Source organism: Sebastes fasciatus, chromosome 4 (assembly GCF_043250625.1).
Source record: "Sebastes fasciatus isolate fSebFas1 chromosome 4, fSebFas1.pri, whole genome shotgun sequence".
Taxonomy (NCBI): domain Eukaryota; kingdom Metazoa; phylum Chordata; class Actinopteri; order Perciformes; family Sebastidae; genus Sebastes; species Sebastes fasciatus.
Window position 1 is genome coordinate 29,311,797 of NC_133798.1, and position 18,605 is coordinate 29,330,401.

General features: G+C 37.7%; 1 protein-coding gene across 1 annotated transcript; it reads left to right on the top strand.

Moving 5' to 3' along the window:
* Nucleotides 1–917: 917 nt before the first annotated feature.
* On the top strand, nt 918–18,280 carry LOC141766896 (troponin T, fast skeletal muscle isoforms-like). The gene is made up of 14 exons (XM_074634068.1): nt 918–1,016; nt 2,839–2,879; nt 3,675–3,682; nt 4,792–4,980; nt 7,396–7,410; nt 8,171–8,189; nt 8,326–8,365; nt 8,973–9,089; nt 9,977–10,054; nt 10,919–11,032; nt 12,017–12,129; nt 12,299–12,389; nt 13,359–13,399; nt 17,982–18,280. The coding sequence occupies exons 1-14, from the start codon at nt 918–920 to the stop codon at nt 18,016–18,018; spliced, it is 1,002 nt and encodes a 333-aa protein (XP_074490169.1). The 3' UTR covers nt 18,019–18,280.
* Nucleotides 18,281–18,605: the final 325 nt, after the last annotated feature.

An 18,605-nucleotide genomic window follows, 5' to 3' on the forward strand; every position in this document is an offset into this window, starting at 1 on the left:
TGTTATTCTGTCACTGTAGCGCCCTCTGGAGGAAATTAGAGGATCATTCAGGATCTGGCACTCGTATCACAGATGGAGTTTTGCTGAATGAATCATGCTGCAGCTTGTTTAGACTTACAGCTAAACTGAAAGACATTAGCAACAGATCAAACTGCTCCTCTATTAGATAGGTAGTTGATTTACACTAAAAATAAAACCCTAAACTCACAACCACTCATTCTCTGTCAGATAGATAAATGTAGTTCAATCTAATACAACTTAACTTAGAAAAAAAGACTAATACTAAATCTTCAATGGGGCATTTTAAAGGACAAAAGACAAGATAAGTTTACATTTGTACTATTACAGATCACAATGTGAGGAAAGAGCACAAAATGTTCACATTTATACCAAACAATTCTCATTTATAAGTTTAATTTCTTCTCATTCAAGCACATTTTTCCTTTAATTTGTCCTAAACTGAGCCTGATGGGAGGAGGTTGTTTGTGTAGAATCTCAGTTGTCTATTAATGTTGTTTTGCTTATTTACAGCCTACTGTCTGACGTATCTCCAGTGATTTCTGGGGGAAACTACTTTTGGCCTCCTGGTTGCTTCTTGCAAACCAGGGAGTCAAAGAAAACAAGCAGGAGCTTGGATCAACATGACGGATTTACAGCTTGGATCGACAGATTATTCAAGTTCTAGTCCTTCTTTGACTGGACATTATGTTTATGTGTCCTAGTCTTCTTTAAGAGGTCCAGGATCACCACCTGCCTCGCTTCCCTGACGTCCACCTCTCAGTCCCAGATGAAATTTGCTTGCCTAATGCAGCTGCCCCAGAATAGCAACCTGGGGGGCGTCTTGGCTGCCCCCTTCTCTAAACTTGAGCCTCCCACCTTAGCATTCGGCCCTTCCATCTCCTTATTGAGTGCCAGCGATGGGAGGGGGGGCACCAGAGTCGTGGACCCTGCCCCACCGCAGGCCTGGCCTCGCCTCAATGGCCGACTCCTCGGCCAATGGGGAGGCCGAGCGGATCGTGTGTCACTATAACAGAGGGACATAATCAGCGCGGTAACTTTGCAGAACCTTACAGTCTGTCTCAGCCAGCGGGGATCTCTCTTCTTTCAGCTTTTCTGAGGTAAGAAAGAGGGGAGAGAGAGTGAGTGTGTGAGTGGTAGAGAGGAAGCTCAAGTGCAATATCCTCCCCCAAAAAACATCACCCAAACTGAGGACCACGTGTTAAAATCACTGCCACGACTAGTAGCGGCTGCTGCCGAGGTCAGGGGTGAGACAGCAACAGGCCTCCCTTTGAAGCCCAGAGAGTGTGATGCTTTAACGTTGATGAAATCTAGTTTGTGTTGGTGTTTGATTGCAGCTGAGAGGCTGATAAGCAGTGGACTTTTCTGTGGCTTTGTGGCATCTGCAAAATTTGGAGTTTGTAATCATGTAAAGCTGATGTTAAAATATGAAACTTTCGTTGGTTTAAAAGTTGTGATATTCTCAGAGGACATCCGCTGTTATCTTAAAGGACTTTGTTGTTGTTTCTGTGCCGGTTTGGTCTGAGTCCAGTGACCCTGCGGAGGTTCATACCTGAAGGATTTACAGATGGCTTAAAGCCTCTGAAGCAGCTTTCCGCTTCAGGAGACAGAAGATGACACTAATGAGTTATGCAACATCATGAGAACAGCGGCGATGAATGGTGTTGATATTTTAAATTGGGGACATTGCTGTCACTTTGTTGTGGACTGCAGGTTATGGGTTTATTGTTATTGATGTCCATTAGGGAAGCTGTAAATTGTGCGTGGCATGTGTGTACATTGAAGCGCACATAGCTTCGAGGATAAACACTTTAACATCTTGAACAGGAGCCAAGAACCCCCACAGTGGAGTGTTTTTTCCTGATATTACATCATGGCATTTACGAGATTCAAAGAGTAAATCGGAGGAAGCCTCCAGCATTAGCCCTTTAACCTTCACGGCTGCCTTTCAGGGTTTATTTTAATTCCTGAGCAAAGTGGCCTCAGTCAGCAGGGAGCCTCAGAAAGATGATTGAAGGAACCATGTGAGAGCCAGATAAGGAGATGAAGGTGGAATTATGGGTAGTGGTCAAGCACAGGAAGGAACCCTATATCTCAAGCATCGGGTCTCCTGACATCGGATCTGGGACCCGTGCAGCTGTCAGTTGGAAATAGTTGTGATGTCAGGACGCATTCATGGTGTCCTCACGCTAATGAGGCTAATGGGCAACTAATCCGACATCTAGATTGAATTATGAGTATATTCAGGTCGTGTGTGTTTATCATTGCAGGGTTTTGATTTGGACTTTTACATCCTGAGCTGAGATTATAGATGTGACAGAATTTTCCAGAAGCTGTTTCTAAAGATAAAAAGTCTTTAACACCTTGGATGCCGAATGGATGCGGAGTGATGGGAGAGGGCAGGAGGCCGACCTTTACCACCACCGGTTGGCACAAATCTATGTTTGGCTCCCTTCTCACTTATCGTCAGTGAAGCAAATTCAGGACTGAGACTCCAATTTCAGCCCAAAGTTTTAACGCTAATTATAAACCCATTTGGATCAGACACATTTTCGAATACAAGATCCTAGTAAAACATTTCAAATGATGAGGAACAAACCTTTTTTGGAAATCCACATAAAGATTTTTTTAAAGTGTTTTTGAGGTGGGGGTGAGATATGTGCAGGGCAGCCGGGTGGGGTCCGGTCAGAGTGGGGTCGGCACAAGATATTTAAGACATCTGCAACTTAATCCTGAGCTATAAATACAGCTCAGCTCAGCTCAGCTCAGTCGTTCCTTGAAGACCCACTTTAAGTTCCTCTTCTTCTCTTTTGCCTCCAGGTTGCAAAGTCCACTGTCACCATGTCTGACACTGAGGAAGTGTAAGTCCATTCACATTTTCATTCACAGATTTTCACCTTCTGGTGAGTAGTTTGACAACTCAAGGTCGACTTACTAGCTTTTTGTTCTTCAGAGAGACTTCAGCAGCATCTCTTTGCAGTTGAAAGCTCTGGGAAAAGCTACTACGCGTACCTTGAGTTTAGGGCTGCAACAATTCTTTTCACTGTCGATTAATCTCTTGATTATTTTCTTTATTAATCAATTAGTTGTTTGGTCTAAAATGTCAGAAAATGGTGAAAAATGGCCCAAGATGACGTCCTCAAATGTCTTGTTTTGTTCACAACTCAAAGATATTCAGTTGATTGTCACAGAGGAGTAAAGAAACCAGAAAATATTCACATTTAAGAAGCTGAAATAAGAGAATTTTGACTTTTTTTTTCTTAAACAATTACTCAAACCGATTAATCGTTCATCAAAATGGTTGGCAATTAATTTAATAATTGACAACTATTCAATTAATCGATTATTTGTTTGGTCTTATATGTCAGCAAATGATGAAAAATTGACCAAGGTGAAGTCCTTAAATGTCTTGTTTTGTCCGCAACTCAAAGATATTCAGTTTACTGTCACAGAGGAGTAAAGAAACCAGAAAATATTCATATTTAAGAAGCAAAATAGTTGCAGATAAGTTTAATAACTAATCGATTAATTGTTGCAGCTCTATTTGAGTTAAGATTATTTCGTCAAACTACTGTATCTGTGGTCAAGCATGAATTTTCACGCTAGTATTTTGATGATTAAGTCTGAATAATATTTCTTTGCTTTCTGTCTTGCAGTGATCAGGGTAAGTAGCATCATTCCTCCCTGTTTAAAAAATAAAATCAACCCAAAAATTAGGTCCAGGTACAGTCCGGAGTTCCATGCTAAATCCCAGTTATCATTTCTGAATATTGCCTAACTGGTTTTCCATCCCCTGTAGAGAGTTATTTGCACTGGAAAAAATCCGTATGTTTACAGGTTTGGCTTGACTCCCTCCAGATTCAAGTTGTGCAATAATGCTCTCTCTCGTTTAAGCAAATCTGCTCAGACGTTATCCTTCCGCTGTTGCAGGCACCAATGCTGGCATCAGGACAGTGTCATATATGATAAAAATATAAATATATGAAAAAAAACTGCACTGACCTGTTGGCAACAAGTCCTGCAGCTCTGCATGACCATCTGCAACTGTACAGTCCTCCTAAACTGAGCAGCCTTTCAGATTTTAAAGGACATTTTGTGAAGTTTAAAATGCACTTTGAAGTCCAGTCTGTGAGCTCTGATCAGCTCAGGAGGACTGTGATGTGTTTGCTTAGCATGGATCCCCAGTGTACCCACATTTTGAATTTGTTATACTATCAAAAAATGGGTACAAATGGGATCTTTTTTATAATGTTCTTCTGTTCCTTTCTTTCTCGGACGGACATGAAGAATACGATGGTAAGACTTAGCCTGTAGATGATGAGTCTCATTGATACTAATTTGTCAGTCATTTTTTGACAAACGTGTGTTCCACATGAATTTATTTTGTGGCATGCTGGTTAACACTAACCACGTCTGAGGTAAAGTGAAAAGACGCAGGAAAGTCGGTTGCATCAGGATAGAATCTGTCTTCTTTTGTCTTCGAGTACACCGAGTTACAGCGGTTTCTTTAGGAATCGATCGCATTTCATCCATCAATGACTGACCAATCAATGACTGACCTTTTTCCTCCTGTAACTGCTTGCTGTCTCACATGCTTTAGCGCCATCCGGTGGCAGTTCCCCCAAACTGCCACGCAATGAACCTCCTTATATCTCACCCCATATCCCCTTCCTTTCTATTCACCTCTGACCTCCTCCACCTCTTTCCCCTTTTCCCATTTTCCTGCTTCTATTAACCCTTTCACCGCCCTTCCTCTCCCCTGGTGACTCGCTGCATGTTGTGTAGCTGTACAAGAGGAAGTAGTAGAGGAAGTAGAGGTGGCCCCTGAGGCGGCCCCTGAGGCGGCCCCTGAGCCAGAACCAGAGCCAGTGCCAGAACCAGAACCAGAACCAGAACCAGTGGTAGAACCAGAACCAGAGCCAGAGCCAGAACCACAGGCTGAGCTTGACACTGAGTTTGAAGGTATGTGGTATGGAGGGGGGAAGGGGGTATTCTATCATCCTTTCCCAGGCGACAGGTGCGCTCCAACGGCTGCAGCCAGCCAGACAGACCCCACTAATCCTGATCCGCACACATGTTCACCATGTCTGCTAATGCTAACGCTACCTTCCATTCACCTCTGGACAAAGTCACAGACAGCCCTTTTAGGCAGCACTCAGAGGGGCGCAAGTTGGGATGTGATGACTTCTTATATGAATATGAACATATGTAAATATGTACATATGTACCCAAAGCATTATACAGTTAGTGTATGACTAATGTTTGAAAGCTGCTATTTTTGCATTAATGCTCATGCTTTAGGCTGATATAAAGAGCCAATGCCTGGCTATGTCTACGTTGGCTTTTGTTCCGTTAGCTTTTGTTCCGTTAGCTTTTGTTCCGTTAGCTTTCCGTTGTCAAAATACATTTTTACTTTTAGCATTTTGAGAGCATAAAGCTCCCAAAATGCTAAAAATTCATTCATTCACATGTTTTTAGGGGGATTAATTCTGAGGTAAATTGGCATCTACAACTTTACTGGACTGGATGCATCTGTCCATTGTGTTTGCGCAAACACGTTAGCAAACAGAACAATAAAGTAAGCCTATCACAGATTTAATAGTATCCTACAGTAGGAATCCTTTTAGAAATCCAAACTTTATATCATTTTCATTCTGGGAATTATAGATTCACAACTTCCGAAAAATAAAAATTCAGTTGTCAAAACTTTAGCTTTTTAGCTAACGTAACTTTATATGAAGTAAACAAATTAAATTCAAAGTCTAACAAGAAAATAAATGTTTTTGTTACCGGTACATCAAACCATACAGAGTGCTAGTTAATTAGCAACTTAGCCTAGCATACTGTATGATAAAATGTCAGCGTGCGCAACTTTACTTTACGATAGCATACAGTACAATACAGTAAGTATATCACAGATGTATTAGTATCTTACAGTATGAACCATTTTAGAAATCCAAACTTTATATAATTTTCATTCTGGGAATTATAGATTCACAACTTCCGAAAAATAAAAATTCAGTTTTCAAAACTTTAACGTGAAGTAGTCAAGGAAATAAACTTACTAGTCCTTAAGTAAACGTTGGAAACCTACAAATACTTGTAGCCTACATCAAAACATACAGAGTGCTAGTTAATTAGCAATTAATTAGCCCATATCTACTGCGAACACAGGTAATATTTGAGAGCTTAAATTAAAAAAAAAAGACAAATATTGGCCTCTTTTATCAGTCTAACCCTTCATATACTACTGTACCACATGTACTTTAAGTTCTTGTATTTGGTGTACATGTTTGCATTTTCATTATTTTTTAAATCTGATGAAGGTTAACATCAGGTTAATACTATATCTTGAGCTGCTTCTTTTAAGATGGTGTCTCAGATTTCATCCTTTTCTAAATTCACCACTGTCACACCATCTTATATTATGCTCACATGCTGTTGGGAAAGTCGGTGTTGCATTCACGTTATTTTGTTGAAAAATTGCATTCAAAAAAGAAACTGGGCTTTTGATTTATAGCCACTAAATTTAGGATTTAATGCCAAACCTAAAGCTTGGTAACTATTGGTAAATAAGTTGTAATTTTCATGCATGTCTACCTAAATGTGCCCCGACTTTCCCAACTTTACTTTGACATTTTTAAAATGGCATGTGAATTCAGGGATGAATGTTAAAGGAATCCTACTTTGTTGAGCTGTTTGAAGGTGAAACTGTGGCTTCATCAAAACAAGACTTTATGTAAATTCTCAAATATTGGCCTATTTACCTTTCAGCCCTGTCTCCGAAAAATTACGTTACCGAACAACGAAACTGCATTGTCAATTACGCTTTGAGGGAAATGTCAAACAAACACAGGACTTTCACCCAGGAGACCACTGTTCGTGTCCCGTGTGAAACTAAAAGTTAACATTCACTTATTTTAATTTACGTCCGTAGCTTAATAACGTAACAAACAGAGTCATTTTAAGCCAAACCAGTAGGTTTGCTGCGTTTTGTTTTGTTTTGTTTTGTTTTGTTTCAATTTACAACGTTAACCACGTGTTTAAAACCGTGACCATAATCCAGAGGAAAATACGTTTTCCTCAAAGTGTAATTGAGAATGCAGTTTAGTTGTGTGAGAACATAATTTAGTGTTTTAAATCCCGCCTTTATAAGCAATTTGGCATTATTTGTTCGTGCTGGCAGTTAATATTTGACACTTGGCTATTATTTGAGAATTTACAGTAATTAAAAATTGCTCTAGCACATTGAATGTCTGCCATGGTTTTGTAGTTTCACTGTGTTTAGCATATTGGATGTACAGTGTGCTGCTCTTGGAGCGCTTGCTAATGCTGTTGTTTATTCTGCTTTTTGTTTTGGATGCTTGCTGCATGCAGAGGCCGAAGAGGAAGGTATGTTGATTTGAAAAAACTTCTGATGAATCTGAGATCTGTTATTCTGGTTTTGGAAGGACCACGTTGGTGGTCCAGGTCTGACGTCTGTACTCGGGGAACGCCTGCTGTTCACAAAATGTCTGTACAAATTTTTTATCTGTCTGTCAAAATCCAGGAGCGCTGCCCAATTGGTACTGAGAGTGAAATTCTGAATAAAAAAACAAACATAATTTTGCTTATTGAACGAGAAAAATTAAAGTTACTAGTGGAGAAAAAGGGTGAAAGAATATGAGATGCTAACACGTGCTTTACTGCGCAGCAACCCCACCGTTACACTCTTGCTATGCCACTCGTCTTCTGCATGGCATGGAGCCGCCAGAATCTGGGTTGAAAAAGACAAGAAAGAAATGGGGTGCTTGTGTAAAATGGTTTTGGGGTCAAGCCAAAAAAAAAAAAACAACGTTTTTATACAAATGCGGATTTACTGTACAAGAAAGCTGTTTGTAATAATACAACACTGTGTTACTGTAACTGCACTCACAGCAAGATGGTTCTCTGATAGTCACAAAACTTCATGATGTTAAAAACAGTTTTTTTGAGATGTGAAGTTTGCTCTTACAGTGTTTACCTGTTGTTCTAACCCTATAAGGCTAACTTAATCTAATACATCATATAGAACCAAAACCATGCACTTTCATGCCTGACAGAAGTGAATTAATCTGCTTCGTTTCTAACCCCATGACATGTACTTGTCCCCTCTTCATTTCCTAACCTGCAGAGGAGAAGCCAAAGTTCAAGTAAGTTTCCTTCTCGTGTACTTCAAATGATTTCTGTAGACATTTCCATCCGAGACGTTTGCCCGAAAAGAAAAAAGCATTAAAACAATATTTATAATCAGTGCACTTAAGATCAAAACTCTCTCTCCGTATACAGGCCTCCAAAGATCCCCGATGGTGAGAAAGTGGACTTTGATGTAAGTGGACCTGAAGTGACGCAACACTTAAATTGAATCTATTTAATCTATTTCATTGATTCGTGTACATATACACAAATTCCCCTTTTTTTTCGTGACGCTCAGCATGACTTTCAACAACGTATTTTTCATGCTTTTTCCTACGAATGTCCAGCAACACATGACGCACATGTCAATTTCCGCCCCAGTCTTTTCAAAATAAAACTACTTAATTAGGTTAAGGAATAGATTGACTTGGTTAGGTTTAGGAAAAGATCGCGGTTTGGGTTAAAATAACACTGGAAGTAGCGTAACATAAGTACGGAAGTTACGTGACAAAAAATACTTTGTTTTCTGACCCACCCATCCACCCCGACCTTCTCCTTACATGTCGTTCGCAGGTCTCTATACTTCCCGGTTCACAATTACATGGATTACATAGGAATAGATTTCATGCAGAGCATTTGGGTGAAATTCATGTCTATGTACACGAATCAATACATTAAATTCCGTGACTATTTCACGAACTGCTGTGCGACTGCGCTGAGTGAAGACATGAAGGATTTCTGTTCATGTTGAATTGTTTCTGTTGTGCTGAGGTTTTGTTTTCTGTTCTTCTGACCTGCAGGACATCCAAAAGAAACGTCAGAACAAGGATCTGGTCGAGCTGCAGGGCCTGATCGATGCTCACTTTGAGTGCAGGAAGAAGGAGGAGGAGGAGCTGATCGCGCTCAAGGACAGGATTGTGAGTCTTTCAAACAGAGAACAGTACAAACATGAGAGCTATGGCGAGCCATTTTTATATAGCTAAGCTTGACTACCCATAATTAACATTAAAGATATCAACAACGGCATTTTGACTAGTCATAATCACATTGTGACTAGTCAGAACTCTTATTCCAGATATCTATAACGTCATTGTGACTAGTCAAAACGACAGTTATAAACCCATACGGCTGCAGTGCAGCGCCATAGTATGTTTGAATGGCTTCCGCCTCCCGTCCCAACCCACCACTTCTGACGTAATTACAGATATCTGCAACGTCATTTCACCTAGTCAAAACTCTAATTCAATATATCCGTAATTACATTTTGACTAGGCAGACTGAAAGTTAAAGATATCTCCAAATGAGATATCACTCATCAAAATTCATGTCAAGATATCTATAACTTAATAATAGATGTCTACAATTACATTATGACTATCCCTAACTCCAGTTTGAGATGAAAATTTCATTTTAGATATCTAAAAATGACAATGTAGATATCTACAATTGAGGGGAGTTAAAGATATCTTGAACTGTAACTCGGACTAGTCATAATTCACATTGCAGATATCCACAACTGAATTGTAAATATCCGTAATGAGAAACCCCATACACATGAATGGCAAAAGTAGTTTGAATCGTACTAGTCAAAATGTAATTACAGATATCTAAAATTAGAGTTTTGCCTAGTCAAAATAGAATTACGGTTATCTTGAATTAGAGTTTTGAATAGGCAAAATGACATTGCAGATATCTCTAATGAATATCCTGTTTAGCTAATACATAGAGCAGTCTCAATCTTCTTCATTCTGGTTAAATTGTGTAAATTAAAGTGTGTGACGATGTGTTTGTTGCCGTCCTGCAGGAGAAGCGTCGTGCTGAGAGGGCCGAGCAGCAGAGGGTCCGCGCTGAGAAGGACAAGGAGCGCCAGGCCAGACGTGAGGTTCGTGGTTTCAGCTTTCTTCTTCTTTAACCGTTAAATCATGACCCTTACATCAGATAGTTTCATTTCATGTCTCACTGTTCAGGAACTAAGAAAAAGAATAAAAAAACAAAAATCATTAAACTTGTATTAGTTTTAAGATTCAGGTTGTAGTGATGATTCTTATATACAGTATATAGATAGATAGATAGATAGATAGATAGATAGATAGATAGATAGATAGATAGATAGATAGATAGATAGATAGATAGATAGATTAGATTTTTCTTTTCTTTTTTTTAGATTTAGATATTTTATGTCAAACATGTGAAAAACTAAACTTAAAATATAAGAATATTTTATAGAATATAAGAAAAGAAAACAATACCAAGCAAATATATACAAAAAACTCTCAATAACACCATGAGTAATGATTATTTTATATATATTAGATTTTTATTTTTTTTTAGATTTAGATTTTTTGTAAAAAAAAAAAAAAGAATATTATATAGAATATAAGAAAACAAAACAACAATACCCAGCAAACATATAAACTTAATGTTTACTCTAAAATAATTTCTGTATCCACACTCTTCTCTGAGATTGTACACCCTGAGTATATTCATGGTTTCATTCTTTTTATTTTCATATTTCTATTAAATGCGTTACAATTTTGTAATTTTAAAATATTATTTAATGAAAATGCTACATTCTCTATTTTATTTTCAGATGGTTTTTTTGCTCTATTTGTCAGTTTGCATCTGCATTTGCACATTTAAAGTTCCTCTATAACTCATCTTTAGTGTTTCCTGTGTTACTTTGAGAGTGAGTGAATGATGGCTGTGACTCGGAGGTCTCACTCGGACTTGTTTTTGTGTGAACCAGGAGGAAAGGCGGATCAGGGAGGAGAGTGATATGAAGAAGAAGCAGGGTGAGGAGGCAAAGAAGAAGTCGGCTCTGACCAGCATGGGCTCCAACTACAGCAGCCACCTGCAGAAAGTCAGTACACACGGTTATACTGTCTACTAGTAGTATCTTATCTGGAGAGCAGTGATGTAAAGTCACTAAGTCAATGTACTCAAATACTGAACGTACAATTCTAAGGTACTTATTTTACTTATACTTTATACTTAGATTCCACTACATCTTAGAGGTAAATATTATACTTTTTACTGCACTACATTTGTCTGACAGCTTTTCAGATTAGGATTTCAAAAACCTAAAATCATCTTATGGAATACAACGTATTGCTATAAAGTAAATTAAGCCACCTGACAGTATAAAAAATTAATTCTACCTCAGTCGGCTGCTATATTTACAATAGTATAACATGTAAAAACATAACACTGACAGGCCATTTTGGCGCATAATGAGTACTTTTGCAAATAATACTTACATACTTTTATTTAAATAAAGTTTTGAATGCAGGACTTTTATTTTTTCATTAAAAATAGCGAAATTTTGTATTGAAATTTAAAAATTTAAAAGAAATACCATCTTAAAATACTCCATTGCAACTCTTGAAAAAAGTCCTGAATTCCAAGCAAAAGTACCCAAGTATTATCAGTAAAATGTACCTATAGTTTAAAAAGTTAAAGTACTCATCATGCAGAATGGCTCATTCATTACAGAATATTATATTATTCTGTTTTTATCACTAATGAATACATGTAAGGGCATTTTAATGTTGTAGTTCATCAATGTGGAGCCAGTACTAAATACTTTGTATACTACTATATACGTATATACTATATATTAGTAGTATAGTGCTGCATCATATCATATCAGCATAATCATGTTATTTATGTAAAAACTATAAGTGTCAAATAAATGTATTGAAGTAGAAGTATATAGTAACATAAAATGGAAATACTCAAATAAAAGTATTTCAAGATTGTAGTTAAGAGTAAATGTACTTAGTTGGATGTGAGTACTTCCTCCACCGCTGCTGTTAACCTGCGTATGTACTAACTCACTGAACAGGCTGACTCAAAGAGAGGAGGAAAGAAGGAGACTGAGAGAGAGAAGAAGAAGAAGATCCTGGCCGCCAGACGCAAGCAACTCAACATCGACCATCTGAGTGAAGACAAGCTGAAGTACGACGCAAACACTTCAAAACATTTCTCAGAAAGAAAACTCTTTAAAACATAATTTTTCGAGCATCACGGGAAGCTGAAACTATCCCTCTCTGCTCTTAACGTTGTCGTGTGTGAAGGTTTTTTTATTTATTTTACTAACGTTAGCGTGTTCTTGTGTTTCCTGCAGGGATAAGATCAATGAGCTGCATGAATGGCAGACCGAGCTGGAGTCTGAGAAGTTCGACCACATGGAGAGACTGAAGAGGCAGAAATATGAGGTGAGACCCCTCGGTCCCTGACGTCTTTACATCATAATCTTTAATAATAATAATCATAATATTCAATATGTTTACTGTTCATGCCAGAGATAAATACTTTGTAAAGCATTTATAAACAATATTTAGATAGATAATTAACTATCAATTTACCATGTATTAATACGTTTATTCTGGAAATGATACATTTGAATTTAAGTTTCGATTTTTCACTATTTTTTTATTTTTTAATTCTTCAGTAAATCTAGCCTGTACTGTGTGTTTACTCTGTGCTATTTTGAAAAGACAGCTTTTTGATTGACTTATTGGACTGGATATTTAAATTAGTTATTTATTGTTATTGTTTTTTAAATTAAAGCACTAAAATTAAAGGGGAACTGTGAGTTATAGAGGTTGATTAACTTGTTATTATTATTTAAGCACAAAGGTCATCACAATGACCAAAACAATTAAAAGCATTTTTTTTAATACACATAGAGCTGGGTGTCGAAACTCAATATTTTTTTTTTATAATTTGTCATTTTTGTAATTTTATTTATACATAATGTATTATTTATTTATCGTTCCTGATTCAAATCATGAGTTTCACAGTTTTAATGTGCATTTTATTTAAAAAATAATTCCTGTTTGTGTTTAGCCAAAATTTAACTTTTGACAATTTTGGCTTCTTTTGCAATTATTTTTTCTGATTTTGTAGAAAAATATGTTTATATTTCTCAAAATAAGGTACGGAAGAAAAGTATTGCTTTGTCAGGTATGGTATCGTAATGTTACTCTGCCCTAAATGGACATTAACATATTTATCCACAGCTATGTCCTCCGTATAAAAAAAACCATTAACCCACACTTTTTCAGATTGAACCAGCTATTTGTTGTCGTTGTTGTCATTATCGTTGTTGTTGATGCTGGTGAGCGTCCAGCCGAGCGAACTTCCGGGTTTGAACCCTCGATGTGCTCTTTGATTCCCTCCAGGTTACAACCCTGCGTAAGAGAGTGGAGGAGCTCAGTAAATTGTAAGTAGAGCTGAGCAGCAGGGAAGTTTGACCTGCAGGTTTTCAGGCTCGATGCATGTTAGCATGAAGGAAGGTCAATGAGAACCAGAGCGCCCCCCACTGGCCGAGAGAGGCGACGACACACCACCAGGAACAAAAAACAGAAAGAGGGAACTGAACAGTTTGTTTCCAAAAGTGACATCTGCTAGGGAAGAGTTCAGGAATCATCTGTTTAGTTTACTTTTTTTTAATAAGGCACGACACCGTTCGTAGATATAACTACGAAAAGTAATGCACTGTAATTCATATGTACCCCACGAAATCAATGTGTATTTAATCCACGTAATCGTGAACCAGGAGGTATAGAGAGCAGTTATCTTGAATCCATTTTCTTTTCATTTCTGCTCGCTCGGGATCCAAATTTTATGAATGTTTTAAAAAAAATAAAAACAACAGGGTATTTGTTGTTAAAATGAGAAACAAATAAATTTTTCCCTATAATGAAAAAGATGTTTTTATAAGACAAAAATGTGGTAATATTTCTTTTAACGAGGACACTTCTGAGCTTCCGTACATAAGTTAAACAAACTAAATGTAAAGACTAAACAAGAAATTATCATGTGAAACAGTTAATTACCTTCCATCCTTTACAATTGTCTAATGGTTTTACACAAATTAGTTTTTTTAGCTCTCATTTCATTAGCGATGTCATTTTGGAGCCAAACTCTTCAGTAATACGTTTTTTTATTTATTTAAATGTAAAGGTGGTGTTGGGTGACTGTGCTCCTCCACATTCTGTCCTGGTCTGGATGTTTCAGTTTTAGCATCACAGAACTTCGGTCAGGTGTGTGAGCGAGCGGTCCAACAGGTAAGTCGGAGGTTTCAGAGCCGAGCTGAAGCCAATTCTCTCTAAACTTTCTCTCTAAACTTCTTTTTGGGGGGAAACCACGACGGGCGTTTTAACGCAACAATGATCCGAATATTTATAATCAAGTTACATATGTCCCAGATTTAATAGAACTTAGTGCAAAAATATTTAATAATGTCTCTTTTAGGACACTCTAGTCAAACCAAGTAAACGTGAATACAGAGGATCATATGCATGACCCCGTCTTGGTTTCCCATCATGCCTCAGTCTGCAGCTGTCAGCCCATGGAGCCTGTTAAAGGAGAGCAGAGGGAGGTCTTTCTCCTTGGAGGTAAATGTGTTAAAGCTGCTGCTGTGTCGTTTTTCAGGTGCTCACGCACAGGAACCGCATTGATGAGTTACAGAAGCAGTAAGTACTGTCATCACTGGGTACCCTGACACCTAGTAACCTAATCTCAATGATTTAACTCTAACTGTCCACGTCAACTCGTCCCTTAACCAGGCATAACTGTCATTTCCATTCAGGACAGTTTATGCCATAAAACAGTTGCTTAGTAGATCAGGTTAATGTTTTTTTCATTTAATATAAGTTTGATATCGGAATTGCAGTGTTTTTCCACACTAGAGAAGATGTACAGCTTCAGTATATAAACCGGTTTTTGCTCTGTTTTAACGTAATGGCAGCCCAAATCTGAACTTTTCACATCCACTTTTTCATCCATAACTCTCAGGATTAGGACTTTTTTTAAACTTTTTTTTTGTGGAAATTTGTTGAGCCCGAAAAGAAACCATAAACACACAAAACAACACCAGTGTGAGTGTTCGGGCCCAAATACAGGTGTCGAAAAAATTATCAACATGGAGGCACACTGTTCATACATGTCACGTTTGTCCAGAAATACAACAGTAGCAGCAGTTTGCCACCAGGACTGTGACGTTAGCTATTTGGAAATATTATATTTCTACAGTGGGTTGAAATTTTAGTCTATTAAACTAACAGGCTAATAAGCTAAAAGTTAAAACAAACATTTTACTTATGCACTTTCGGAAGTTTAGCAGGCTAGCCGACCAGCTAATATAGTTGAAGGCTAATATGGCTAGATTGATCATGGAAAGTCAGCTCGGCTAACTAGCTAATGTAGGAAGCTTAGTATAACTAAACTGAATTGTTTATCTCTAATAATAGGGTTTCATAATATTAACTTTCCATCTTGTTTTTCTCTAGAGCTCAGTTTGACTTTACCCTCCTGAAAAACTGGTTATAACATTTTTTTTTGACTAAAATGCTAATCTATATATGTTAGTTATTCAAAAAAGCAAGTTGCTGTTTTTGTTCCTCTTCACAGAGGCCCAGTCATGTTCATGTGGTACAAAAGAAAAGTTGTGGAATTTCATGCGAATGATTTGCTAAATCAAGCAAAGATTTTAAATAATATTATTTATTCGTTAGCTTGATTTAGCAATCAGTGCGCACATATTCCTACTACTTTTGTTTCTGCTACATAACGCCTGGCGGGCTCAGTATTTATTCGTGTCTGCGACTGTAATGTCCCAAACATATTGTGTGTTATATTATGTTCCCATTAATAACAGCTTACATTTCATTATAACTGTAAACATACTGGTGTTATCCAGTATCGGTATGTGAGGAGTATTCCCTGGCGTTCTCTGAAAAAGGATGGATAACCTCGCAGCAGTTACTGGTCAATGCATCCTTTTTTATTGTAAAGTTCAGGGTCCTTCTCGTCATACTGACGTCTTTACTTCATTGTGTGTGAGAGCCTGTTGGACTCGGTAATGATTCAGTATGTGCAGGTAAGTGGTGCATGAGTTTGTGACTGATTTCTGTCTGAACTTCAACATGTCAACAGCGACGTCTGACTGTAATGTCATAGGCTGGAAATTTTGCTTTTTTGCCATTTGCATGTTGCTTGAAATCCCTTTGAAAACAGAAGTTGTTTTATTTTCATGATCACAAAAAAGTATTTCATGATCTATACAGTTCTCTCTGATTATTTTTTAATATAAGCAGTTTAAAATATGAGAACTTAAACGTGATCTCCATTCTTTCACATCTTGTAAGCTAGGCTTATATTTTGTTCCATTAAATGAAATACATTTTCATCGTTCAGTTACTTTTTAAATTGACTGCAGCAGGGAAATGCTAACCTATTGCATGATCAGATAAATACACAAACAGAAACAACTGTCACATGCAAACAAGGCAGGAAACTGAAGAATTCATAGTCAACCTGTCGAGCTTTGTGAACAAGAGGGAGAATTATAGTTAAAGCATTTTCTGTGTCAGTTAGCATTCCGTTAGCAAATGTCTACAATATAGCCTAAATTCACAAACTAAAAGATTCAACCTTCCCTCAAACTTAACAGTGTTTATCTCCAGTGGCTTTATTTAAATGAGTTTATTTTTGTAAGTATATTTTTTAGGACGACATGTTAGCAGCAGCCGTAACTGCATTGTGAATTACGTTTTGAGGGAAACATATTTTGTCACGGATTGTTTGTTTTTGACGTATCAGAAATACGTTTCAAATGACGTTTCATTTTAAGACACACATGTTTTTTTACTAAACCTAACCAAGTAGTTTTGCTGCGTTATTTGTTTTGTTTCAGTTTACAACGTTAACCGCGTGTTTAAAACTGCGACCGTAATCTGGGAAAAAATCGTTTTCCCTCGAAACGTAATTGAGAATGCCGTTTAGTTGTATGGGAGCATCATTTTGTAGGAGACAGGGTCAGCTAGCAGAAACCAAAGGACAATGTTGACTTATTTTCCCGTATTTTTGTTGCACAAAGTGTTACGTAAAGTCACGTAACAAACATACTTATTTTAACCCAAACCACAATCTTTTCCTAAATTTAACCAAGTAGTTTTGTTGCCTAAACCTAAAGATGTTTTGTTTCTATTCCAGCCCGTTCACACAAAAAGGCATATCAGTACCACGATAATGCGCAAGGCGTTTAGCATACAATAAGTATGCCTTTCTTGATTTTCGCGTGTCTTTTGTACATCATGTATCCTGTACTGACTGCAATGTAAACGCATCCACATATAAATGCTACGGTAAGAGTTAGTGACAAAGTATAAAAAACAAGAAAGACCACTTATGGTGGGCAGGTCCAACAAACACAGGACTTTTAACCAGGAGACCCATGTTCGAGACCGTTATTGATCTGTGTTTTGTTTTTTCTAAGTTACGTTAGTGGTGTTTGTGACGTGTTTTTTTGACGTTTGTGGCATGTTTTCCGTAGTTGTTTTTGTACATGTTTTACTTAGTTTACTTAATTATTTTAACATGCGAAAAACGGTGTACAAATGACTCGCAAAAATGTTAAAATGCGTACTCATGACACGCAGAATGTCCGTGTAATGTCGTGGTATTTACACGCCTTCCCGTGAGACCTGGTTGTTCAATTCACAATTTAACTTTCACTGTCACAACGTGATAGGTGCAGTTTGGCCCGTCTGAAGCATTATAATGCTAGTGATAACCATTGATAACGCCCATTCAATGGGCTGATAATGTTCAAAATGGGTGGGGGAAAACACTTTTGTATTGTTTGACTACTGCCTTTAAGCAAGGCACCAAACCCTGAAGTGTGAATTGATGTGAAATTGAAACAAAGCCTGCACAACCATCAACTGTCCTTTGTTGAACAAACGTTTACAAAGAGTTCTGACGTGTTTCCGTATTTTGTTTGTTTTCCCGTATTACAGCAGCAAGAAGGGAGCCGCCGCTCGCCGCAGAAAGTAGATCGTCTCAGAATCCAAACTTCGATCGTCTCGGACACACGCCTGATGAAACAACGCACACAGTGGCGAAGGTCATAGCTCAGAAGAAGCCTGTAACGCTGAGGTGGACTTTGCGGTTATCAACCCACGTCCCGATACATGCAACCAGGAGCCTTTAGCTGCTGTTCAATTGGAATAAAAAAATAACTTGTTTCGCCATCATGCTTCCTCGCCCTCAGCGGTTTGGTTCTCAGTGTTTTTGTAAATAAAGTGTGACACTTCAAGCCATGTCTGTAGAGCTGTTTTTATTCAGAAATCAATAAAGTTCAGTATTTTTCAGACAGTCGTTTGTTCAACACTGTTTTCTAACTGCAGAGTTGAATTGAACTTGGTGTTTAATGGTTTAGTCAGCAGGATATATGGAGGCTCTGCAATCATAGTCGGAAAACGTCTTTATTTTATACAAATGCTCTCAACAGTATGGTCCATTTCCTATATTGTTTAATCAATAAAAACAAAACAACAAAATAAAACAATTCGGTGCAGTGACTTAATTAATAGTTTTGAGGGCTTTATAGTATTATTTTCATTTTCAAAATGTACAAATAC

What these genes read in the sequence shown, in the direction of transcription:
- LOC141766896 (XM_074634068.1), top strand. Translation starts at nt 918, where the DNA reads ATGGGAGGGGGGGCACCAGAGTCGTGGACCCTGCCCCACCGCAGGCCT. An exon ending in TCGCGCTCAAGGACAGGATT is followed by an intron (nt 9,090 to 9,976) that starts GTGAGTCTTTCA and finishes GCCGTCCTGCAG; the next exon opens with GAGAAGCGTCGTGCTGAGAG. An exon ending in CTGAGTGAAGACAAGCTGAA is followed by an intron (nt 12,130 to 12,298) that starts GTACGACGCAAA and finishes TGTTTCCTGCAG; the next exon opens with GGATAAGATCAATGAGCTGC.